The sequence below is a fragment of the Heterodontus francisci genome, chromosome 13 (assembly GCF_036365525.1).
Source record: "Heterodontus francisci isolate sHetFra1 chromosome 13, sHetFra1.hap1, whole genome shotgun sequence".
NCBI lineage: Eukaryota > Metazoa > Chordata > Chondrichthyes > Heterodontiformes > Heterodontidae > Heterodontus > Heterodontus francisci.
In genome coordinates, this window is record NC_090383.1 from 10121789 (window position 1) to 10149551 (window position 27763).

A 27763-nucleotide genomic window follows, 5' to 3' on the forward strand; every position below is an offset into this window, starting at 1 on the left:
TTGTGAATTTACATGTTGTTTGATCAGGCACTCCTTTTATCCCATCCCGTTGCTACTTTATTCCTAATGTGGCCATGCTTTATTTTTGATGCCTGTTGCTCTCCATTATCAAGTCTGTATTCTTTGTCCATGCTCTTTCTTTCTGTCCGAAAGCTTCTATTGTTTGTATGTAAGAGGCAAAAGAACCAGTAACAATGTGCCTATAATAGCGAATTCTCTAATACTTCTCAAATGACCAATAAGGCACTTCATCAATATAATAGACAAAAAAATTGTCAAACTGCAAATGTGCAACACTGCCATGTAATGGCTGAGCACAAGATTCTAAAGCTCATATTACTTGATCAGGTCCTAAAGGATTTGTGTACTGTGTAAAGGAACAACAGGATGGCCCATTTTGGTTCAAGAGGACATAATTGGGTCCTAGCCTAGTTTGTGGCCCTTCATCCCTGCTACCACCAGAATTACAGTAGGACTAAATCTATCAAGTGTTATGCTATGTTTGATTTAAATTAAATTAAAAGCCTAGCATACTAGGCTGCGAGTATGCAGACCCCACCCCCCCAACGAGCCCCCTTCACACTTGACCTAACCCAACCACCCTGTGACTTAAAGGGTTGCTGGCTGGGTCAGGCTCTGGGCTGCCCAATATTGCGTTGACAAACTGCAGCAAGACACCCTTGTAGGCCATGCAGCTCACTGGCAACACACTAAAGAGGCTCATCCCTCAAAATGGACCTGGCCCCTCGCTGGCATGATGGGATAGGCAAGCAAGAGTTAAAACCTTTCCCATTAATGCCTTTTTACCTTTAAGAGCTTTTCATTGATCCACTCACCCCAGTCTTCCGGTAGAGTGTTTCTCCTTAGTCGTTCTGTCTGCTGCTGTTTTCCATTCTCTCATTGCTGCACTTGTTTTCTTGCACCAGCTGGCTCTGCCTTCTTTGTTCACCAGCTTTTCTTTTGTTATGTTGGCTTAATGAAATAATGCAGCACAGGGTGCCTGCTGGCTGTGTGCTTCAACTGTTACAATTGTCTACTAATATTGCTGCCAGCAGGGCCCCAGGAATCCCTGTGAAGCTTCATGGCTCCCAGTCAAAACATTTTCCACTTATCATCACCTTGTGCATCCTATTGTCAATCCGACTAGCTAATTTGCACATTAATTCTATGAGCAGAGATTTTCTGCAAATGCCCCATATATTCGAAAATATATTATATATATTATTAAATTATTTGAAAATTTCATTGATCTTGTGCTTGTGAAGAGAGTTTGGGTCTGAGACAGGTCTTTGAAACTGTTGCCCCAGTTTACTGACCTGCACTTCGCTTGGGCATGCTTCACTGCTGAGAATTCTGGACCCATGAATTTACACTAATATCAACTGGATAGCCCTCAGCTACTAATTTAGTTACATTGTCAAAGAATCCCAATAGATTACTGAGCGACAGAGAGGAGCACGGCGGGAGCGGAGGTTTAAAAAGCGCACCAAAATCCCAGAGTCGGAGACTGGAGACAGAGCGAGAGAGAGAGAGAGAGATAGAGGAGCACAGAGGGAGCAGCGGGAACGGAGCACAGGAAAAATCAAAAAGTGACATCAGAGTGACGTCACAATCAACAGAGAGCAGGGAAACAGAGAGCCGCCGGGGTGAGTACACAGGTAAGCTTTTAATTTAATTTAAATCAAACATAGCATAACACTTGATAGATTTATTAGTATATAAACCAAAAACTAAAGCGAATTTTCTAATTCATACTACAGAGTGAGAGAGACCAGTAGCGAGTGTATTAGTTCAAATTAGGACAACTTAATACATAAGTTGTATTAAGTATTATTAGGGTTTATCAGTATTTGTAAGGTTTACTAATAGTAAGGTTCATTAATATTGGCAAAGCTTTACTATCATTGGTAATGTCTATTAGACTCACGGAGTGCAGGTTAAAAGCTGAGTGTGGAGATTTGAGTTTGGTGAGTGGCGAGTTTGGTGAAGGGGGCAGAGGTGCTCCATCTTTCCATTTTTTTGTACTCTTTTAACCCTCCAGTATTTGGTTCTTGCTTTGGTGCAGTGGAAGGAACTGTTCGGTGAGTAATTGGTCGGCTGTGACATCACAGGCAAGCAGGTAGGTGATTGGTTTGGGAAGAAGCTACCTGTTTGGTGAGTATCTGGTAAGCGATTAAGGTCCATTCTAATCCTTACGTTTAAAATAGTAAAGATGGTAAGCTGAATAAAATATCTAAAAAAGGAAAAAATAATTGAATAAAATAATTAAGTAGTTAATTAAAACACATTAAGGATGGCAGGACAGCTGATGTGTCACGGCTGCAGCATGTGGGAGCTCCTGGATGTCAGTGTGATCCAGGGCAAACAAGTCTGCAGTAAGTGTTTGCGACTCGAAGAGCTTCAGCTCAGAGTCATTGAACTGGAGTCCGAGCTGCTGACACTGTGACACATCATGAAGGAGGAAAGTTACCTGAACACTTTGTCACACCCCTTAGGATAGGGTCTTCTCATTTGGTCAGGGACAGGAGTATGTGGCTGCAGCTGAGGCAGGTAAGGGAACCCAGAGGGCAAGAGTGCAGGAGCCTCAGCCTTTACGATTGTCCAACAGGTTTGAGGTTCTTTCAGCTTGTTTGGATGAATGTGGGGGCTACAGGGTGGATGAGCAACCTGACCATGGCACCATGGTATAGAAGCCATTCAAGTGGAGGGAGAAAAAAGGAATGTAGTGGTAGTAGGGGACAGTATAGTTAGGGGGATTGACGCTGTTCTCTGTAGCAAAGAGCGAGAGTCCAGATGGCTGTGTTGCCTGCCCCGTGCCAGGGTTTGGGACATCTGCTCAGGGCTGGAGAGCAACTTACAGTGGGAGGGGGAGGATCCAGTCATTGTGGTCCATGTAGGTACCAACAACATAGGCAGGACAAGGAAAGAGGTTCTGCATAGTCAGCATGAGGAACTAGGCACCAAATTAAGCAGAATTTCAAAGGTAATAATCTCTGGATTATTACCTGAGCCACGTACAAATTGGCATAGGGAAAATAAGATTAGTGAAATTAATGCGTAGCGCAAAGACTGGTGTGGTAGAAGTGGGTTCCGGTTCGTGCGGCACTGGCACCAGTACTGGGGAAAGTGATGGCTGTACCGTTGGGACGGTCTACATCTGAACCATGCTGGGGCTGGTGTTCTAGTGAGCCGCATAACTAGGGAAGTAGAGAGGGTTTTAAACTGAATAGTGGTGGCAAGGGACCAGATTTGGGAAGATATAGTAAATCAAGAAGAGACAAGGCAAGAGAGAAAGGTACTAATATGGGAAATGATAAACAGACTGTGACAGGAAGGCACAGAGCATACAAATCTAAGAGTAAATCAACAGATAAGGCTAGAGGTTACAAAAATAATAAAAGGACACAACTAAAGGTTCTGTATCTGAATTCACGTAGCATTAGAAAAAAAACAGATGAACTGAGCGTGCAAATAGAAATAAATAAGTATGATCTGCTAGCCATTACAGAGACATGGCTGCAGGACAACATAGATTGGGACCTGAATATTGAAGGGTACATGTCATTTAGGAAGGGCAGGAAGCTAGGAAATGGTGGAGGGATAGCTCTGTTAATTAATGATAGTATTAGCCCAATAGAGAGGGATGACCTAAGTTCAGGAGACCAGGATGTAGAAGCAGTTTGGGGAGAGATGAGAAATCATAAAGGCAGGAAGTCACTTGTGGGAGTAGTGTACAGGCCACCTAACATTAACCACACTGTAGGACAGGGTATAAAGAAAGAAATAATGGCAGCTTATCAGAAAGGTACAGCAATAATTATGGGGCATTTTAACCTACATATAGACTGGGACAATCAGATGGACAGAGGTAGCCTAGATGAGGAGTAGCTAGAATGTTTTCGGGATAATTTCTTGAAACAATATGTTCTGGAGCCAACCAGACAGCAGGCTATACTAGACCTGGTATAGTGCAACGAGATAGGATTAATTAATGATCTCATAGTTAAGGCGCCCCTAGGTAGCAGCGATCATATTATGATTGAATCTTACATTCAGTTTGAGGGAGAGAAGAGTGGGTCCAAGACTCGTATTGTAAACTGAAATAAGGGTAATTATAAGGGCATGAAAGCAGAACGAGCTAAAGTGAATTGGCAAATCAGGTTAAGGGATAGGTCAATGGAGATGCAGAGGCAGATATTTAAGGGGATATTTCAGAGTACACAGAATAGATACATTTAAACGAGAAAGAAAAATTCCAAGGTGGGACCCGCCATCCGTGGTTAACTAAAACAGTTAAAGATAGTATCAAACTTAAAGAAAAAGCCTAAATCTACGCAAAGGTGGGACGCAGGTAAGAAGATTGGACAGAATATAAAAAACAAGCAAAGAATGACTAAAAGATTGATAGGGAAGATAAAATTTGAGTACGAGAGAAAGCTAGCTAGAAATATAAAGACAGATAGTAAGAGTTTCTATAGATATTTAAAAAAGAAAAGAGTTAACAAAGTGAGCGTTGGTCCTATAGAAAGTGAGTCTGGTGAATTAATAATGGATAATAAGGAGATGGCAAATGAATTGAACAGATATTTTGCATTGCTCTTCACTATTGAGGATACAAGTAACATCCCAATACTAGCTGTCAGTCAGGAAATGGAAGGGAGGGAGGAACTCAAGAAAATTACAATCACCAGGGAAGTGGTACTGAAAAAATTGTTGGAGCTGCAGGCTGACAAATCCCAGGGTCCTGATCGACTTCATCCTAGGGTGTGAAAAGAAGTGGCTAGAGAGATAGTTGATGCGTTAGTTTTAATTTTCCAAAATTCCTTAGGTTCAGGGAAGGTTCCGTTAGATAGGAAAATAGCGAATGTAACTCCTTTATTCAAAAAGGGAGGGAGACAGAAAGCAGGAAACTACAGGCCAGTTAGCTTAACATCTGTTTAGGGAAAATGTTAGAAGCTATTATTAAAGACATTCTAGTAGGGCATTGAGAAAAATGAAAGGTAATCAGGCAGAATCAACATGGATTTGTGAAAGGGAAATCATATTTAACCAATTTATTGGAGTTCTTTGAGGGAGTTACATGCTGTGGATGAAGGGGAACCGGTGGATGCATTGTGCTTAGATTTCCAGAAGGCATTTGATAAGGTGCCACATCAAAGGTTATTGAAGAAAATAAAAGCTCATAGTGTAGGGGGTAACATATTGGCATGGACAGATGATTGACTAGCTAACAGGAAACAGAGTAGGTATAAATGGTTGGCAAGATGTAATGAGTGGTGTGCCACAGGGATCAGTGCTGGGGCCTCAGCTTTTTACAATTTATATATATCACTTAGATGAAGGGACTGAAGGTATGGTTGCTAAATTTGCTGATGACGCAAAGATAGGTAGGAAAGTAAATTGTGAAGAGGTCATAAGAGGGCTACAAAGGGATATAGATAAATTAAGTGAGTGGGCAAAGACCTGGCAAATGGAGTATAATATAGGAAAATGTGAAATTGTCCACTTTGGCAGGAAGAATAAAAAAGAAGCATATTATCTAAATAGTGAGAGATTGCAGAGCTCTGAGATGCAGAGGGATCTGGGTGTCCTAGAGCATGAGTCGCAAAAGGTGAATATGCAGGTACAGCATTTAATTAGGAAAGCCAATAGAATGTTATTGTTTATCGTGAAGGGAATTGAATACAAAAGCAGGGCGGTTATGCTTCAGCTATACAGAGCATTGGTGAGACCACATCTGGAGTACTGTGTACAGTATTGGTCTCCTTATTTAAGGAAGGATGTAAATGCATTGGAGGCTATACAGATAAGGTTTACTAGACTAATACCTGGAATGGGTGGGTTGTCTTACGACGAAAGGTTGGACAGGCTAGGCTTGTATCCATTGGAATTTAGAAGAGTAAGAGGCGACTTGCTTGAAACATATAAGATCCTGAGGAGTCCTGACAGGGTGGATGTGGAAAGGATGTTTCTCCTTGTGGGAGAATCTCGAACTAGGGGGTCTCTGTTTAAAAATAAGGGGTCGCCCATTTAAGACAGCGATGAGGAGAAATGTTCTCTCTCAGAGTCTTTGGAATTCTCTTCCTCAAAAGGCGTTGGAAGCAGAGTCCTTGAATATTTTTAAAGCAGAGGTGGATAGATTCTTGATTAGCAAGGGGATGGAAGGTTATCGGGGGTAGGTGGAAATGTGGAGTAATCAGTTTAGCCATGAACTTATTGAATGGCGGAGCTGGTTCAAAGGGCCGAGTGGCCTACTCCTGTTCCTAATTCATATGTTTGTGACCGATTGTTTCTAATCCACGCTGCCTGCTCTTTTTCTTCAGGTGAATACTGAGAGTATGTGTAAAACGGTATTGTGTGTTACCCCCACTATAGATGGTAGACTAATTGGTCTATAATTCTCAGATTCACCACACTTTTTTTTGATTATTGATAAAACTTATTCTCAACTCCTCAGGTGCTGCACATATAGTTGTGGGGCTCTAATCTATTACAGACCTGTCAACTTTCTCAAAATTTTCCTTCAGCAATTAAGAGTGTACCTTGGAATAATCCAGGTACCTGTAAACATTTGTATCAGCTTTCTGAAAGTCCAAGTGTATATGAACTACACGATTAACTGTGCAAGTCAGCTAAACATAGCCTCGTCTCTCTTCAATCCAATACATTAACAAGTTATGCTTTTTCAACTGTTCTTGCACTAGATCTTAAAATCATTTCAAAGATTTATCCTAAAAATAATTTTCAACTTATGGCCCATAGTTTTCCAAGTATGTATCTTGCCTTTTTTTTAAATATGACTTGGTTTTCCACATCCCAATTCTTAGGATTCTCTCCACAATTGAGTAAATTTAGTTAAAAGTCGGATAAACTGCAGTCGTTTTCAGTCCCCCTCACTTTAAAACTCATGTTTTTTTCCCACCATGTATTTTTAAAGCCCTAAACCTTTATGGGCATCTAACCATTTTTGAAAATGGAAAAGCATTTAATTGTTTCTTAAGGTATTCCCAGTAACCTGACATTTGCTGTTACTCTTGACTTAGAAACATAGAAAAATAGGAGCAGGAGTGGGCCATTCGGTCCTTCGAGCCTGCTCCGCCACTCAATACAATCATGGCTGATCATCCAAACTCAGTAACCTGTTCCCGCTTTCTCCCCATATCCCTTGATCCCCTTAGCCCTAAGAACGATATCTAACTCTTTCTTGAATATATTTAATGATTTGGCCTCAACTGCTTTCCGTCGTAGAGAATTCCACAGGTTCACCACTCTCTGGGTGAAGAAATTTCTCCTCATCTCAGTCCTAAATGGCTTATCCCTTATCCTTAGACTGTGACCCCTGGTCCTGGACTCCCCCGCCATCGGGAACATCCTTCTGCATCTAGCCTGTCCAGTCCTGTTAGAATTTTGTAGATTTCTATGAGATCCCCTCTTATTCTTCTCAACTCTAGGGAATACAAGCCTAATCTTTTCTTTACATTTTTTTTTTATTTTTAGAGATACTCGGCCCACCGAGTCTGTGCTGACCATCAACGACCCATTTATACTAATCCTTCATTAATCCCATTACCCTCTCACATCCCCACCTTCCCTCAATTCCCCTACCACCTACCTAGACTAGGGGCAACGTATAATGGCTAATTTACCTATCAACCTGCAAGTCTTTGGCTGTGGGAGGAAACCGGAGCACCCAGCGAAAACCCACGCAGTCACAGGGAGAACTTGCAAACTCCACACAGACAGTACCCAGAATCGAACCCGGGTCGCTGGAGCTGGGAGGCTGCGGTGCTAGCCACTGCGCTGCCCTAATCGACCCAATCTCTCTCATACGTCAATCCTGCCATCCCAGGAATCAGTCTGGTGAACCTTTGCTGCACTCCCTCCATAGCAAGAACATTCTTCCTCAGATAAGGAGACCAAAACTGCACACAATACTCCAGATGTGGTCTCACCAAGGCTTTGTATAATTGCAGCAAGACATCCTTGCTCCTGTACTTGAAGGCCAACATACCATTTGCCTTCTTAACTGCCTGCTGCACCTGCATGCTTACTTTCAGCAACTGGTGCACAAGAAGACACAGGTCTCTCTGCACCTTCCACTTTCCCAATCTCTCACTGTTCTCTTAGGTCACCTGCTTTGGTGTAACTTCAAAATTAATGTAAGTTCCCTATTAGTAGGTTCTTTGGATGTTTTCAAAGATTTCTGTGTACCCCTAATATTACCCTTCATATCTCTACATAACTACTATTAAAAGGCAAATGTTGCCTTTTAATGTCTATTAACATACTTTCACAGAATACCTGGAACACAGTAATTCAGAAAAAAAATGCTTCAAAAAATTACTTTTGATAATAAGCAGTATTATGTTGCTTAACTATGTGGATTTGTGTTTTCCTATATAACTGCACTTAAAAATGATGCACATGAAATTCTTTAAGGTGTTTTTGTGAGATGTGACAAGGTACTTTCTAAATACAAGTTTTCTTAATAGCAAATTTAATGTGGCAGAATGGTAGCCCAGAGTTGGTAGGGTCTGATTTAATATATTGAATTTTTGAGTGTAATGGTGTCTTAAATAGTTAAAAAGTTAAGAGCTGTACTTTATAAAAGAATTTAATACAACACCTGAAGAGTATCTTGTTCCTAGAATTACTATTACTACTCAAGTTCTCCTTAAAACATACTTACAGAGGCAGAGAAACCTCTTGTGATCTAAGCTCACTGGACCAATGCACCTATCAAGGTCACCTTCTTGGATATATTTTCATCCATCTGACATTGATTCATGATGCCAGATGGCTAAGGACAAAGCAAGATTGCTCAACACAATGTGTGACCTACTTACAAAGCTAACAATCTGCTTGCTTAGTTCCTAGCAAAGCGCGTGAAGCCTTTGATTAATATTTTAATTTGGCTAGATAGTTGGCGTGCTTGACTTACTGAGTCTGAATATCTGACCCATCTGCTCCCAGCACAGTAGCAGCATGGCTCCCGAGATTAGAATGAGGTGGACAGTCACAGTGGTAAGCTGAGAATGACAGGTCTTTAGTACATAATTGGAAGGCATGTTTAATAACCTTGCGTTGATTGAAATTTACAACAGTGTAACTTTCATCCTTTTGGAAAGTGTACAAAGTCTGATTTTACAAATGGGAATCGTGAGCCTCCAGTAGCACATGTCGCGACATTGAGGGTGTGCTTCCCATGATATTCCGTTCATCGGTGGAAAATTGTAGAATGGATGGCTTTAATTTTCCGATATGTGCTCCCAATGGGTGAGCCTCCCCGCTGGGAGTGCACATTTGTAGAATGGGCTGTATTATGCAGAAACTGAACTCAGGATGTATTGATTGAAAAATATGTCCAGCCATTTGAATGGGGCTTACTGTTGACCTTTGGACCATAAAAAGTTGTTCTAAGAATGGCAATATTTTTATAATGTTCTCTATCATCTTTTAATGGATGTCAATAAATACTACAAGATTTAACAAAGTATGTGCAATTCTGACTCTATGAGAATGCTGCATGATGAACAAATGATGGAAGACGGCAAAATGGAGGGGATTTAGCTGGAACTATTGCCCATTTTAAATTAATTGATATTGTCTATCAGTTTTAGTTTTCACACATCTGAGTAATTAACTTATTTTTGATTCCTATTTAACTGTAAATACTGTAAAGAATGCCAAACAAAGTGTTAGGGTGGCAAATTGGACAAGTCCTAAGACAAGTCTGTTTCCCACTACTTATTATTCTTTTCATAGAAGTATTTAAGGACACACTCAAAACAAGTTGATTTGTTAGCTAATCACACTATCAACAGGCAGTTAATAATTAGCTAATGCATTGAGTTAAACCAGTTGTTTGACATACTTCTAAGAAACAGCCAGTAATATAAAATAGAACTGCTAAAGCCTATGAAATAAATGAAGGATTGAGATGATAGACTTCAATTACCACTTTAAAGTAGCAATCTATCAATGACAGGTTGGCACTGTGCCAAGGAAGGTGACATCAGGACAGGTTAACGTAAAATTTGGTCAAAGAGTTAGGTTATAAAGGGGCAGAAAGAGGGATTTAGGTAGGGAATTCCAGAGCTTAGGGCCTAGACAGCTGAAGGCAGAGGCACCAATAGTGGGGTGAAGGAACTGGAGAGTGCACAAGAGACTGTAGTTGAAAGAACACTGAGTTCTTGAAGGACTGCAGAGTTGGACGAGGTTACAGAGATAGGGAGTGGTGAGGAGGAGGAATTTGGACATGTGAGAATTTTTAAATTGTGGCATTGCCAGACATGGAGCCAATGTTCGTCAGCGAGCACAGGGGTGATGAGAGAGCAGGGCTTGGCATAAATTAAGATATGGGCAGCAGAGTTTCGGATGGGTTCTAGTCTATAGAGGGCCAGTAGTCTAGAATGGCATTGGAACAGTTGAGTCTAGAGGTATTAGGGCAGGGTTTCAGTGTGGTTCAATGAAACTCTTTGGTCAGATTTTCTTCTTAGCTTACTGGTAGGAGAGGATGCTGCTGGACTAAACATGCCCATGATGTTATAGAGCAGTCATTTATATCACTTTAATCTGTCAGTTACCAGCAGCGATGAAAAATTTAACAAGTATATTGATTTATGGCCAGCAGTAGCTCAGCACCACAGATTGAGAATCTTGCCCTTGGTGATAATTTGATAGCACCTCCCAAACCTGTGACCTCTACCACCTAGAAGGACAAGGGCAGCAAATGCATGGGAACACCACCACAAAGCCACACACCATTCTGACTTGGAACTATATCGCCGTTCCTTCACTGTTGCTGGGTCAAAATCCTGAAACTGCCTTCCTAACAGCACTGTGGGCATATCTACAACCCAGGACTGCAGCAATTCAAGGCGGCAGCTCACCTTTGCCTTCTCAATGGCAATGAGGAATGGGCAATAAATGCTGGCTTTGCCAGTGAGGTCTACATCCCATGAACAAATTTTTAAAAAGCTATCTAAAGGTAACCATTGGTTTCTCATTTAGATTTCTGCTTGTAATCTAGAAAACAGATGAGAGAAATATAAAAAAAAGCTACAGATGTTGCTGAACTATAAAGAAATAATCAGCTTCCTTTGGAAGTTTTATTTTAGCTGCTGACTTTGTTTTGAATTAAGAGGTCAAGAGCAAGATCCTGAGAACTATGGGCTTATCAATTTGGCATCTGGGGTGAAAACAAAATGCTGATTTATTATGAAGGGAGCTGTTCAAGAGCATTTAATAAGCGTAAAGGGAATATTTGCACGGTAACACAGATTCATGAAAGGCAAATTATGCCTAATAAATTCATTGGAATTCTTTGAGGGCGTAAGCAAAGATCATTATGCATCTTGATTTTTAAGAAGTCTTCTGATAAGGTTTCTCATGGGAGACTCATGTCAAGAATGTATCAAAACTGAAGTTGTAAACTGGATAATAAGAAACAATAGATGGTCATAATTAGTGAAATTCTGTTTGAGGAGCTGGGACGAGAGGAGTCCTTCAGAGATTAAGCCTCCTACTCCTTTTATTTGGATTCATGTCTGTGCTGCTTGTGGATTAGCCATCCATTTAACCACTTGGGCAGCAAAACTGCAATCACCAGCGTTCTGCTTGTGCGCAAAGGAACAATCACTCCCTTGGTGCTTTAAAGGCACATTCTGGTTTTTAATTGAACAAACAATATTTTTATTTCCCTTGAGTACGCTTCCTGATTCAATCAAATTTAGGAAAAAAACATTCTCTCAGAAAAGCACTCATCTCAGTTCAGTGCTATTAAAAAGGTAAGGCCTGGGTTAAAGCGGATCAAAGGCCATGCTTAGCCTTTGAACAGACAGCGGTCAGTGTACTAACATGGGGTCTTTCAAATGGAGATTATTCAGAACTGGATGTGTGATTGTATTGAGTGAACTAGATGTTTTCTTCTGCTCTATTGAGTGCCAAGTTCAAAATAGTTACATGAAGGAATACCATAACAAGCCTTGTGATCCAATAGTATTAATTTCAAAATTCTTTACTTTGTAGCACACCTCATTCTCACTGGGCTGCTTGCCCAGGCTTGGAATGGAGCCTTGCGATATATCACAACCTTGTTTCAGACCCCAGACTACAATGCAATGAAACTATTACTGGTAAATTCAGGGTACAAATCACAGAGGATTATGAATATAAAGGACTGGAAAAATCCATTGTGGCCCATCAGGCTAGTCCCAGTATCACATCCCACGAGACCACGAGCCTTATGTCAAATTTTTCATTAAGTATTTATCCAACATTTTTGTGAACTTACTGATGCAGTCGGCTAAGCACAGACTTCCATGGATGTCCAAGCCATCCATTCACTACCCTCTACATATAGCCATTAAATCTGGACTTCCTCTTCTAAATATGAGACAATGTCCTTCTGTTGCAAAATCTATGACTATTTTGAACATATTCAGCTTAAAGGTTTGCCGGGTTCCCTCTAGATTAAAAAAACCTATAGATTTCCATTGTAGTTGTGCCAGGAGTCCATTAGAAACCCTATGGAATTTCAGATCTTCTACCCTTTATGATTTTGAACACTTCATTAAGATTCTCCAGTGGAAATATTCTCAGCTTCTGCAGCCTCTCCTCAAAGCTTGAGTGCCGAACCCCAGATAGTTATTTAGTTGCCTTTTGCTACACCCTCTCCTGAATGCCTTTGATATTATGGTGGCCATAATTATACACGTAGATCCATACTAGTGTTCTGTACAAATTCACTCACTTCCTCAGATTAGTGTATCATTCCTACAGTCCAATTCTTCGATTTGGTCTTTCTATTGCTATTGAATACTGTGCTGTTGTCCTCAGCAATCTATCCACCTGTACCTTCAAATCCCTCTGTAGTGATCCTCCCTGTAAAATAATACCATTTAGTTTATATTGCCGCTCTTTATTATTCAGTTCACCACCTCCCTTGCCTTCCACATGAGCCTCATTTTTCCACTGCATTTCTTTACAATACAGTTACTTTGTATTAACAGTTGTATATTCCTGAATGTGTTCCAGCTCCTGTCACATCATCAGCCACAGGCAAAAAATATTGCTTTAAAAGCCAAGAGAATAATACTTCCTAAATCTCCCATTAGGGGTTTTATTGGCTGTAGAGAAACTTGAGAAAAAGGCCATTAACAGGCCTGGAGTATATATACATATCTTTAATAATACAATAGGAGTGCACTGTAAATCATTAAGACAATGGGCATGCAGTGTTTTACTCCATCAAAACATACTGCATCTGCTGAAATGAACCGACACTCTCAGCTGCTACAAAGACAAAAAAAGCATTTGATCCGCAAACCAAAATCAGCATGCAACTCGCAAAACAATAACAGCTACTAATGTCGACTCAAACTAAAACATGCCTGTTCCAAATTTATTGTACAATTACAGCTTGAGAAATATGCTGCAGTGTTAAGACCTTAGCTAATCATTGACTAATTTATAACTACATAAGAAAATAAAGCTCTGCATCTAGCTCCTGAATAAGAAAAGTGAATTCGATAACAAATCCGTCCCTAACACAATTCTAATGCTTGCAAATGTTCCCCAGCTTGTACGAACAGACTTTCTGTCAGAGACCAAACTTTAACATGTATTGCACGATTGATATTCCAAAACTAGCTTCTAGTGAAACAAGTAACCACAGCCTTTAATTGAACTAGTCCTCACAATACCAGGGGACAAGCAAGTTACTAAGGCGACAAAATCATTCTCATTGGTGGCTGTACTAGATCATGCCCGTTCCCAACACTGCTCTTTGGCCAACCCTGAATTGTTACCATTTTCTGTTGCTAAGCAGAGTCTATTGAACTTCCTGTTTGCAAGAAACCGAATGCTTTGCTCCGATCAGGCTAAAGGGGTTAGGTGATTTGGCAATGAAAAATCATTTATTTTTCTGTTGAATCATGGTAACATAAATTTGGATGCATCGCAGCATTGTAACACGATGAGTCAACTGTTATTTTCACGAATGCTAGAGAGATCAGACACAATAATTTAGAAAACAAACTAATAAACCAATAATTAGAAAAAGGAGTAATGATTGAATTGTGTGCACAATGATTCTTGCCTTTGTCTGTACTTACAGGGAAAGTAACACACAGAGCTCTGGGGGGATTACTCAAGAGCAACATTTTTTTCAGAGTATTCTGCCTCAATGTCTTGCAAATACTGCAGCAAAATGGGGAGAATGAAAATAAATATTGAGAATAGAAACAGATTGAAAATACATAATATCTTTCCACAAAAGCTACACAAAGAAACATGCTAAATAGTTTTGCATAGTATAGAGCTACAAAGTGGTAATTTCAAACACATCCCTAAAATGTATTATGCACTTAAATTATTTCAGACTGTATTACTTCAAGATGCCAATTTCAAACAACTAACCGCACCATCCTGAATGGGTACGTTTTGGCTCCAAGATATGCGGCAGCTGTGTCATTGCCTCAGATATAGTTCACAGCCTAGTAAACATTTACTACATGTGCAAATGCACTTGAAGTTCAAACACAGTTGGCAAAGTGTTCTTTTTAACCTATATAACTATGAAATTTAAGCCAGTGTAATGTTTAATCTCTGAATAGAAATGCCCCAAAATATTGAAGAATGTGATTTTGAATTACTAGGGTGCCATCTGTTGGTGTAGCTATACCACTGAAACTTCAATGCCTGCTTTTGTAACAGTGGATTAGCAATACAGAACTCAGCAATTCTGCAGTAGCACGATACCCTTTTTATTTTAATTGTCGACACAAGGTGCTACTTTGTTGACAGAAATTAGCTTTAAGTCACTTTGACGCAATTTGTATTCATGATAGAGTGATAGAATGGTTACGCACAGAAAGAGGCCATTTGGCCCATCGTGCCCAAGCTGGTTCTCTGCAGGAGCAACTCAGCTTGTCCTGTTCCCCTGTCCTTTCCCATAGCCCTGCAAATATTTACTCTTCAGATGCTTATCCAATTCCCTTTTCAAAGCCACAGTAGAATCTGCCTCCACCATACACTCTGGCAGGGCATTCCAGATCCTAACCACTTGTTGTGTAAAAAGGGCTTTTCCTCATGTCACCTTTGGTTCTTTTGCCAATCACCTTAAATTGCTGTCCTCTGGGTCTCAACCCTTCTGCCAACAGGAGCAGTTTCTCCCGATCGACTCTGTCTAGGCCCCTCAATGACTTGATTCCCTTTGCTAAGTGATTGGTGCAAGCGGTATTTGAAATGTTTACTGATCGGCAAAGGGGGTGGTGTTGAAAATATATACTGCATCAGTTTGTAACAAAAGCAGAAAGTGCTGGAAACACTCAGCAGGACAGGCAGCATCTGTGGAGCGAGAAACAGAGTTAAAGTTTCAGGTCACACAGGCCTGAAACATTGGGGGGAGTTTTATGTTCTCTACTGTGGCGGGTTTGGAGGTGGGGAGAGCATAAAATCAGGTGGGATGGTGGCGGGGTGGGGGGGGTTCCCGCCACTATCCCTCCTCCGTCAAAAATTACTTAGTCCTGTGGGCTGCTTCCTGGCTTCGTGGGGGGTCTTGTTAAAAAGCACTTAGTGCCTGAATGAGGGAGCCGGCATCGGAAAGTGGGGGGCCACGCTGAGAGCCACCCCCCTGCCCTTGCTGCTGACCCCTTACACCCACCTCCCCCATGACCCATAGCCCGCAAAACCCCTCCCGCCATGACCTACCTGTGGCCTGAGTCCAGCGATGCTCCTCGGCCTCAAGTAGGTGCTCCTCCAGCAGCAGCCACCACCTCCACGGTAGTGCTGCAGCTGGCGGCCTCTGATTGGCCGGCAGCTCTCCAAAGGCGTTACTTCCAGTGATGGGGTCCTTGATCCTGTGGAAGACCCGCCTTTCTCCACTTAAGTGCCTGATTAGCACTAGAATTGACGGGGCCTTGCAGAGAGGAGGCGACGTGGGGATCTTGGCGTTGCTTTTTCTGGCCATCGACACCCCCGTGGCCTGAATAAAATCCCAGCCATGAACTCTGTTTCTCTCTCCACAGACCTGCCTGACTTGCTGAGTATTTCCAGATTTCCAGCAGCTGCGGTATTTCACTTTCGTACTGCACCAGTTTACTTACTTAAGCGTTTGGCTTTGTATATAAATGTAGGAATTGTAGGAATGTTGTTCCTTCATCTTTTTTATATTGTTAGCCATTTGTTCTGAATAACACACATTGGCTTTCAATTTTCTGAATGGTGTCACATGTTCCTTTGATCCTTTAATCCCCTTCTTAACATACCTTCTTCAATCTAGTCCATTTAATATATAGGTTTGTTCAGAACACATAAAAGCTTGGACAAATACCTAAATGCACAGAATTGGAGATTAGTTCAAGTCAACTTGTCTCAGATCCTGTGATTATTGAATGGGTTTTAGTTTCTAATTCATTGTTTCCTGAGATTAAACGCCTTTATAGTTAAACTAACAATATTTTATTTTCACTAATACATTTATGAACATAAAAGGTGAAATACTCCATTGATTGCAATGAGGGTCTGCAGTTACGTGGATAGACTGGAGAAGCTGATGTTGTTCTCCTCAGAGTAGAGATTTTTAGATTTAGATTTAGATTTAGAGATACAGCACTGAAACAGGCCCTTCGGCCCACTGAGTCTGTGCCGACCATTAACCACCCATTTATACTAATCCTACACTAATCCCATGTTCCTACCAAATCCTCACCTGTCCCTATATTCCCCTACCACCTACCTATACTAGGACAATTTATAATGACCAATTAACCTATCAACCTGCAAGTCTTTTGGCTGTGGGAGGAAACCGGAGCACCCGGAGGAAACCCACGCAGACACAGGGAGAACTTGCAAACTCCACACAGGCAGTACCCAGAATTGAACCCAGGTCGCTGGAGCTGTGAGGCTGCGGTGCTAACCACTGCGCCACTGTGTTACCCTAATTGATTAAGATAAGATTTGATAGAGGTGTTAGACAAAGTAGATAGAGAGAAACTGTTCCCATTGGCCAATGGGTTGAGAACCCTTGCCCTTGCAGAGAGCTGGCATGGATATGATGGGCTGAATGGCCTCCTTCTGTTCTGTAATTATTCTATGATGATTTCATGATTACTTTCGAGCTACAACTGAGATTAATTTCTTTATTGCCATTTTTGCTGCTCCCATAATATTTGAGATCTGTCGTTGGTAGAGTATCGAGCTGCCAGACAGCTGATCACGAAGTGCTCCTATTTTACTTCATGCCAGAAGCAAAATACGGTGAAAAGAATGTCCACATTGATATGTGTATAGACACAAAAAAAATTTCCGTATCAGCGGTGCATTAATCATCCTACAACTGACTGGCTTCAATTATGTACCTATCTCTCCCCACTTCCTGTTCAACTATTCCTTCTCACAGTCCTTATGTTCCTGCAGATAATTGTCAGCATTCAAACAGATAATAATGGACAGGTAAAGATCAGCTGGTCTATTAATCCGGTCCAATTGTGGCATGGTGTGACCTCTATACACTTACCACAACCACCCCACCCCTTCCACCACCCAGCCACACAGACTCCAGGGAGAGGCAAAATAAAAGGGGAAAAAGATACGTGGAATCATAGAATGGTTTACAGTGCAGAAGGAGGCCATTTAGCCCATCATTTCCATGCCAACTCTCTGCACAAGCTACTCAGTTAATCCCACTCCCCTACCTTTTCCTTGTAGCCTTGCAAACGTTTACTTTTCAGCTAATTATCCAATTCCCTTTTGAAAACCACAATTGAATCTGCTTCCACCACATGCTCAGGTAGCGCATTCCAGATCCTAACCACTCGCGGCATGAAGAAGTTTTTCCTCACATCGCCTTTGGTTCTTTTGCCAATCACCTTTATTCAGTGTCCTCTGGTTCTCTACCCTTCCGCCAATGGGAACAGTTTCTCCCTATCTACACTGTCCAGACCCCTCATGATTTTTGAACACCTCTATCAAAACCTCTCTCAACCTTCTCTTCTCTAAGAAGAACAGCCCCAGCTTTGACAATCTATGAATGTAACTGAAGCCTTTCTTCCCCATGAACTATTCTTGTAAATCTTTTCTGCACTCTTTCCAATGTCTTCACATCTCTCCTAAAGTGTAGTGCCCAGAATTGGACACAATACTCCAGTTGAGGCCAAACCAGTGTTTTATAAAGGTTCACCAGAACTTCCTTGCTTTTGTACTCTATGCCTTTATTTATAATGCCCAGGATCCCATATGCCTTAGTAACCACTTTCGTAATCTGCCCTGCCAGCTTCAACAATTTATGCAAATATACCCCCAGGCCCCTCTTCTCCTGCAGCTCCTTTAGAATTGTATCCTTTATTTTTAATTGCTTTTCCTTGTTCTTCCTATCAAAATGTATCACTTCATACTTTTCCGCATTAAATTTCATCTGCCATGTGTCTGCCCGTTCCACCAGCCTGTCTACATCCTCTTGAAGTCTATCACTATCCCCCTCGCAGTTCACAATACTTCCAAGTTTTGTGTCATCTGCAAATTTTGAAATTGTGCCCTGTACATTCAAGTCTAGGTCATTAATATAGATTAAGAAAAGCAGGAGTCCCAGTACCAACCCCACTCTATATCATACTCCACTCCATGCCAATTTAGGGACAAAAAATCTAGTAAGTTCCTTTCCTACTTTTGACGGTGACCAGGAAATTCCAGGAGACCAGAGTGACTGGGTGGCACTGCCCAATGCTCCAGCTATAATCTAAATATAGATCTATTATATATATATTATAAATATAGATCTATTATATATATTATAAATATAGATATATTATGTTATAATCCACTAACTCCCTATCAAATGAGTAAATGGTAGGGAGTCAGTGGTAGGGAAGCTGCTGGAGAAGATACTGAGGGATAGGATCTATTCCCATTTGGAAGAAAATGGGCTTATCAGTGATAGGCAACATGGTTTTGTGCAGGGAAGGTCATGTCTTACCAACTTAATAGAATTCTTTGAGGAAGTGACAAAGTTGATTGATGAGGGAAGGGCTGTAGATGTCATATACATGGAATTCAGTAAGGCGTTTGATAAGGTTCCCCATGGTAGGCTGATGGAGAAAGTGAAGTCGCATGGGGTCCAGGGTGTACTAGCTAGATGGATAAAGAACTGGCTGGGCAACAGGAGAGTAGCAGTGGAAGGGAGTTTCTCAAAATGGAGACGTGTGACCAGTGGTGTTCCACAGGGATCCGTGCTGGGACCACTGTTGTTTGTGATATACATAAATGATTTGGAGGAAAGTATCGGTGGTCTGATTAGCCAGTTTGCAGACGACACGAAGATTGGTGGAGTAGCAGATAGTGAAGGGGACTGTCAGAGAATACAGCAGAATATAAATAGATTGGAGAGTTGGGCAGAAAAATGGCAGATGGAGTTCAATCAGGGCAAATGCGAGGTGATGCATTTTGGAAGATCCAATTCAAGAGTGAATTATACAGTAAATGGAAAAGTCCTGGGGAAAATTGATGTACAGAGAGATTTGGGTGTTCAGGTCCATTGTTCCCTGAAGGTGGCAACGCAGGTCAATAGAGTGGTCAAGAAGGCATACGGCATGCTTTCCTTCATCGGACGGGGTATTGAGTACAGGGTTGGCAGGTCATGTTACAGTTGTATAAGACTTTGGTTCGGCCACATTTGGAATACTGCGTGCAGTTCTGGTCGCCACATTACCAAAAGGATGTAGATGCTTTGGAGAGGGTGCAGAGGAGGTTCACCAGGATGTTGCCTGGTATGGAGGGCACTAGCTATGAAGAGAGGTTAAGCAGATTAGGATTATTTTCATTAGAAAGACGGAGGTTGAGGGGGGACCTGATTGAGGTGTACAAAATCATGAGAGGTATAGACAGGGTGGATAGCAAGAAGCTTTTTCCCAGAGTGGGGGACTCAATTACTAGGGGTCACGAGTTCAAAGTGAGAGGGGAAAAGTTTAGGGGGGATATGTGTGGAAAGTTCTTTACGCAGAGGGTGGTGGGTGCCTGGAACGCGTTGCCAGCGGAGGTGGTAGATGTGGGCACGATAGCGTCTTTTAAGATGTATCTAGACAAATACATGAATGGGCAGGAAGCAAAGAGATACAGACCCTTAGAAAATAGGCGACATGTTTAGATAGAGGATCTGGATCGGCGCAGGCCTGGAGGGCCGAAGGGCCTGTTCCTGTGCTGTAATTTTCTTTGTTCTTTGTTCTAAATCTGTATGCAATGGACATGGAGGCAACTTGACGACTCTGTGCCAAAAGAAGTATCTTCCAGCATTTAAAGGACTTGCATTTATATAGCGCCTCTCATGACCTCAGGACATTCCAAGCACTTTACAGCTAATGAAGTACTTTTGAAATGTAGTCACTGTTTAACCTCGTGACGTTGTAATGTCCCCAGGTCCAGCCTAGTCTAACCAGCTCAAATAGCCTATCCATTTAGTCCAAGTCTAAACCTTGCATTATTTTAAAGACCTTAGCTAGAGCTTCCTGAAGTCTATGCTTGTCCAGAGTAAAAAGCCTCAACTCTCTTAATCTGTCCCGATAGCTCTTAAATGAGATATCACTCCAGTGGCCCTTCTTCGAACTTTCTCCAGGGCTTCTGTATTTCTCACCATAGAGGGGACCTAAACTGCTGGATTTTACCAGCCCTCTAGGAACGGGCTGGGAGGTGGGGGTGCCCTTAAAATTGTGAGGAAAGGCGGGGTGAGGTGGTGGGCAGAGTGCCCGTTGCCTTCCGGCCACCATGGCATTTTATGAGCGGCGGGGAAGGTGGAAAATGGCTCTTGCGCCCAGAGACCAATTGAGTCACTTGAGTGGCCAATTAAGGGTCTCTTCTCACTTCTGCTGGCTTTTTACCAGCAGCTGTTGGACCCTCCACCATGTGGAGAGACTGTCTGGTGAACCCTGGTGGCCTCCCTGCGGGCTCCGGGCGGGGAGGGGGTGGCGGTGCCCTCCTAATTGGGCACTCTGTGGCCCATGGAGGTGTCCTTGGCGGTAATGGCCACCTCAGTGGCAACCCCCACCCTGTCTTCAACAACATCCAAGCCCCCGCTGGGGCCTGCCTGACTGGCCCCAGAGACCCCAGACCCCACTTACTGGCAGTGAGGGGCAGCACAGTATTCTAGATATGATGTGGTCAAGACATTACACACAGCAATGGTAGTTTTTAGTTTTATATTTAATTGTCCTGATAATAAACCCTAATACCTGGACAGGATCTTCGTGGACCAATAGGGGCAGGAATGGACATGGACGGGCACATGTGGCGAGTAGCCAATTGAGGTAAGCTTAAGGCCAATTATCAGAGGCCTACTGGAATTTTCCCCAACCTGCCCCTCCCCTTGTGTGGCTTTGGGAATAGGCCAGCTCCCTGGAGGCAGCAGACTGGGGGGAGGGTGTGGGGGACACGGAGGAGCAGGAGAGTAGTGCTTCAGTATGCTGATGCCGATGAGGTCCGTCCTGTCGACCTGGTCGTGGCTGCAGCCACAGGCTGCTCTGTGGAAGGGTCAAAATGGTGGCCCGGCAGGTGTAGCCATTTTTTAATTCAAATCTGTTAAAGTTGCCGAGAGGGTGCCTCAGGATGGAGGCCCTCTCTCTTCCCTACCTGCAACAGCAGGCTGCAGCTCCTTCCATGCTGGTGGGCCTCCTATTGGCCCTCCAGCTTTGAGAGCACGCCCACCATCCTTAATTGGACGATCAGTGCACCCTCTGGTTACTAATTGGCTAGTTAAGGGAAAATCACAGTCAAGTGCCTGCTCCTGACACAGTGCGGGATTGAGACCCCCATGAGATCTTGACACCGGGGTCCCCACCCAAAATGCAAAATCCTGCCTCCTATTTGCTTCAGCAAGATCCTCCGGGCATTGGCCACGGACCTTGAAGGACTTGTGTCCAAAGGCTCTTAAGAACCTTCTCATGCTCCACATTCTTGAGCACGCAATTCCTGCTTGGAATTATCTCCACCCAAGTGCATCATGCCACAATTAACCGTATCAAAAGACATCTGCTACACACGGGCCCATTTCCCTACTCCATCTAGTGTCACGTACAATCTATTTTTATCCTTTCAGGTCCTTGCATCTGCATGTATCTTTTTTTCATTTCTGAACTTGTGGTTTGCTCACCCATGCTTCTGTCCAGATCACTGATAAAGATGAAGTGCAGGGGAACTGCAGGACTCCACCGGTGTCGAGTCTCCCGCAGAACCATTAAAAGCTATTTTCTTTTTACTGGAATGTGACTTTTCGTACTATGGGATATCTTGACATTATAGAATCTTAATATTGCAGGAGGATCTGCTAATCATTGCTTTCCTAAGCATTTCAGAAATGTAAATCGAGCAAAGTATTAACTTTCAAATGTCAAAACAATACTATCTGACTGATCGATGCAAATAACTCCTTTAAATGTTGGAAGATTTCCACGACAAACTCTTGGAGGCTCATAATGGCATGTATATCTGTTTGCATCCCTGACATTTCCATGACTACCAACTTGTTCCCATACAATAATAGATGATTACAAGAGGGATCGTGGTAGTTACGAACTCAGAGTATTGTATGGGTTTTTTTCTTACCCCCTATATTAACAATCTCTCTTGAAACCATGCATGGAGGAGACACAGAAAAGCTGGTACGAACCTTGTCTGTGATGCTGTGAAGTGTAAAATCTATTCCCACTTGTTGGGTCATCTGAGGTGGCTTTGAGGCTCCACTTGTGAATGTTTTAAATATCAGCACCTCCTCAACATTTTTACTTCAGGAATTTTCATTGTGGAATTTCTAGTAATCTCACTGGGAGCCTGAGGTAAAATCTAATAAATACAACCAGGAATGCTGATCTTTCATGGCATAAAATGCAAATGGTGTGCATTGCATTGCCTAAGTGGGATTGTCCATTATATTGGCTGTGTTAAATCACTTGCAGGATCCAAAACAGTCCTCGACATCGATTGAATCCAAGGATGTTCATCAAAAAAAGAAAAAAAAATACATTTATATAGCGCCTTTCATGACCTCAGGATGTCGCAAAGTACTTTTGAAGTGTAGTCACTGTTGTAATGTAGGAAAAGAGGCAGCCAATCTGCGCATAGCAAGCACCCATGAACAGCAATGTGATAATGACCAGATTTAAAGTGATTGGTAGAAGGATTAGAGGGGACATGAGGAAAAACTTTTTCACCCAGAGGGTGATGGGTGTCTGGAATTCACTGCCCCAGATCAGTGGTGGAAGCAGAAACCTCCACCTTCAACTCATTTAAAGGTACCTTGACTTGCACCCGAAGTGCTGTAACCTGCAAGGCTATGAACCAAGTGCTGGAAGGTGGGATTAGAATGGGCGGCTAGTTTTTTCAGCTGGTACAGACAAGATGGGCTGAATGGCCTCTTTCTGAGCCGTAACGTTTCTATGGTTCTATTGATAATCTGTTTTTTGTGATGTTGATTGAGGGGTAAACATTGGCCAGGACACTTCCACTGCTCTGCTTCGAATTTGTGTCATGGGATCTTTTAAGTTCACTGAAAAGGCAGGCAGGGCCTCAGCTTAACGTCACATTTGAAAGACCGAACCTGAAACAGTTCAACACTCCCTCAGTACTACATTGGTGTGTCAGGTTAGATTTTTGTGCTTAAGTCCTGGAATGGGATTTGAACCCACACCTGCTGACTCAGAGGCGGGAGTGCTACACAGAACAGGAGTCAATAAATCTGGTGTTATGACCATCCTCCTGTGAAGAGACTTCTATTAAGTTCCTTCTCTATGGATCACGACACTTACTCGGGCTAGATATTCATCTTCATTCAGCAGTAACCTGGCAGAGTGGGCTACTCATCCTTCATAGAACCAAATGAAGATCACATGGGTTCTATAAAGGGCAGGTGATCAGCAGTTTAAAAACAAATGCTTTTTGTAGTTTCGTACAATGTTTACACAAACTTAAACCTCAAAACAAATGGCCAACTGATGAAGAACTCTTAAAGGAGTTGCAGCTGACTAATCTGGACAGAAACTCAACAACCAGACACTTTAGTCCCTGAGGATGAAAACTATCTACTAAGCTTGCTTTCCACATTTATGAGTAACTTCAAGATCAGTTAGATTTACCACACTAAAGTATAAGATTTTTAGAAACCCTTGCAAGAGCACCTACAAAAATGTAACAAAACTTTACATGTGATGGATCAAAGTGCCAGTTGAAATGAATTGCTAAAAGGTTATTGTAAAGGGCCCACACGATGATTAGAATCATGGCTGGCTTTCTGTATTATGCAGACATTTGACTCCAAGTCACTTACAATTGCACTTTCAAGCTATCAATTGACAAGCCATTGGCCTCCTATTTGCCATGATACTTCTGCAGTTCTCAATCTGCTCAACCACTCCCTTCATTTTTGATCCCCTTGTCCCCAGTAAAATCTTTCATATCTCCCACCTTGGTCATGTCCTCTTCAATCCCTCATCCAAGGGGCAACATACTTGTGCGTGTTTGGTGCATAACACGTTTAACCATCCATCACCAGATCTGGCTGGACAGCAAAGATAACCTCCGGGTTCTTTTCTCAACTACCAACCATCTCAAACTCCTCTCCCCTGCCCCATACATTCTCATCTTCCAGAACAGGTGCAAGGATTTCATGTCCTTCTTTGTCACCAAGATCAACACCATCTATTCAGCTGTCTCTGCTGCTTCCCCTCTTTTCTTTTCCCCATTGAGCAAAACACACCCCCTCCCCCCAAACCCCCACCCAGGCAACCCAGCCCGGTCCCATGTTTTGCTTTAGTTTCTCTATATCCCCTCACATCCTCTTGAAGCATCTTGTCGATGAGACTCACCCCCTGCTGAAACTCTCACCCATGTCATAGAATCATAGAGTCCTTTACGGCACAGAAGGAGGCCATTCGGCCTATCGAGTCCATGCTGGGATGCCTTTGGAATCCTCAGACTTGACTATTCCCATGATCTCCTGGGTAGTCACCCATACTCCAACCTCTGTAACCTGCTGCCCGCAAGCTGTCCTGCACCATGTCCCGCTCACCCATCACCCCTGTTCTCACTGACCTACAGTGGCTCCAGTCCCTCAATGTCCCCCATTTAAAATTCTCTTACTTGTGTTTACAACACTTATTCTTCCCAGTTCCTGTAATATCTTCCAGTTCACAACTTCCCAGAACTCTGATGCTGGTTTCCCTTCAGCCCACCATTGATGGTAATGCCTTCAGACATCTAGGTCCCAGTTTCTGGAATTCCTTCCCTAAACTGCTCCTCCTCTCTCTCCCCTCCTTTAGAAACTCCTTTAAATTCCCTCTCTTTGAGCAAGCTTTTGGTCAGCCCTCCTATTAACTATTTTTGACCCAGCACCATTATTGCCATTATAACACTCCTGTAAAGGACCTTGGGACTTTGTCAATGTCAAATGTAGTATAAAAATGCTGCTGCTGTTCATGTACCAAGTGTCTGATGTGCATACCATGCCAACATGTTACCCTGAAGCACATGGATCCTGCACACAGACAGTATACAAAGCTTATTCTAGTCTATAATTTTAATTAAATGAGTACTCCTCATCGTAATGCAATTGGCAGCTTGAGGAGTCCCTGTATAAAACAGTTGCTGCTGGAGAGGTCTGCTCCCTTCTGTTGGGTCCTTGATGTTGAAGGTACATTGTTATTATTGCTGTATCTCTTAGCAACTAATTGTCTAACAAGAACAAAGAAGTGCAGAAACAAAGGAAGTAACTATGACTTGCAGGAGCCTTTCTGATAGCTACTCGATGGTGTATTGAATCTATTGTCAGTGACTGTATGGGTGCAGTTGTTCAAGAGAGTATCCAACTATTGGCTTAAAGGAGGAAGGAGGAGGACAACACAAGTTAGACAAGTCAATTATTCCTCAGACTTTCCACTTGGACATGTCCTTTTATTGCCACTTGTATGTACAAGGCCATGGTCTTTTACCTGGATGTTCTGGGAGAAACCTACCAGCACCAACTACAATTCCTTCAAGCGCGAGCTGGACCTGTTTTTGGCTGGGGCAGAGACGACCTTGTACTAGAGGTAGGTACTGCAAGGAGTTATCAGAGCCAGAGAGTCTCCTGGACTAGTTTCGATTTATCACAGGGGTTGGAGAGGAATTTCCCAGATTTTTCTCAAAATTGACCTGGGTTTTTAGCTGTGTTTTGCCTTTGCCAGGTGACCACAGGTTTCAGGTAAGGTAGGGATGGTATATATTGTGATGCGCAAGATGTTGCAATTGTGTGGGGCAGGATGCATAGACCAGAGGGTCTTTTCCTGTCTGTCATTGTTCGTATGTTTGCACACTCGGACCATCAGACTTGGAGACCAGTTCCAGGGACAGGTATGACCTATGGAGATCAAGACTTTAGCTACATTGAAATGTTGTGTCATGTTCCGAAGATTTCTTGTCACATCCTACAACGTTTGGTCAATGGTTTTAGCAAGTCTGATGGTCGAAGTGTGCAAACATACGAACAATGACGGACAGGAAAACCAGGGATTTCACACCATCTTCTGTGGAAAACAGCCAGCTGCAAGAAACAGCCTTCCGCATCTGTGGGCAGGATTTCCACTAGTGCATGTATAATTGGTCGGACTCATGTGGCCACTCGTTACCTTAACCTGGAGATGATATAATTCATGAACAATAAGAGCCCATGCTCCATCAATGTACATGAGAGCTATAATGACAGGAACAGAATGATGGATATATCCCTGGCAGCTCCTATGATTCAATAATGCTGCAGCAGTCAACATTGTCGGCCTTATTTGGAGGGCCAGAATGACTTTGGGGGAATGAAGAATATGCCCTGTGGCTCTGGTGCACAGAGGAACAAGAACTCAAGAAAACTACCTGGCGTCTAGGCATCCGTCAAGGTCATTGTGGAACCTGAAGTCTAAAGCCCAACAGAATTAACATCTTTGGAGGAGTTAGTATCGCACATGATACGTTGGGAGGAAGAAAAAAAAATCTTCACCATCTTGAAACAGCAATTTAACTGCTGAAGCCTGCCATTAATTGCCTTTTGCAGAAAACTCCTTTCCACATCACATGATGAGGGGGTATGGGTGGTTCCTGTTGTTCAAATCCCACCTGACCACAGCAAGTGTTTTTGTTATTCGGGTTTAACCCCTTTGTGTTTTATTTGTCAAATAAACAGACAGTGACAGGTTTTCATGTAGGTTTAAAACAGAAGATTAACTATTTATTGAGCAATATGCCTTATCCCGAAATTGTCGCAGCCGCGTCCACTTGCGCGCACACACACACACAAGACACAGAGAGGGAAAGGGATAAGTGGTTTGAAGTGAGGTAGGATTTGGGGGTGTTTGTGGATTTCTCTGTTGGTTGGAAATTCAGGTTGGAGACAGGAGATCACTTCCAGTTCTCTGCTGCACAAGTTGAAATGTAGAATTCACAGCTTGTTGGATTTTCTCCCAGCTCTCAGCTGGACAAACTTTGGTGATGCTTTTTCCTGGCTCTCTCTTTCTCTCTCTCTCCCGAGAGCTATCTTTTATGCTAAAAGTCTCTCACAACTTGCCTCTGTAGCGACTGACAATGGCCGAGGATGTGGTTACTTCACACCTTGTTTGTTTCATAAGAACCCACTCAATTCAAAAATGTCTCTTGATGAGTTCAGAGAAGCTGTAATTGATATTTCTTAGCTTTGGGATGTATCTTTCTGTCCTTTCCAGACAGTAGACAGTTTGAATATACAAAGCCAGGTTTTTTGACC

At 42.5% G+C, this 27763-nt stretch overlaps 1 protein-coding gene across 6 annotated transcripts in view; it reads right to left on the bottom strand.

Moving 5' to 3' along the window:
• Window positions 1-27763, bottom strand: part of plcb1 (phospholipase C beta 1) — a 751229-nt gene that overhangs the window by 20532 nt on the left and 702934 nt on the right. The window contains exon 33 of one of the 6 annotated variants that reach the window (XM_068044356.1): window positions 14118-14202. The exons of the other annotated variants lie outside the window; for them this stretch is intronic. Coding sequence (XP_067900457.1) covers window positions 14149-14202 — 54 coding nt within the window. The 3' untranslated portion in view covers window positions 14118-14148. The remainder of the gene's footprint in view (window positions 1-14117; window positions 14203-27763) is intronic. 6 annotated transcript variants of the gene reach the window in all.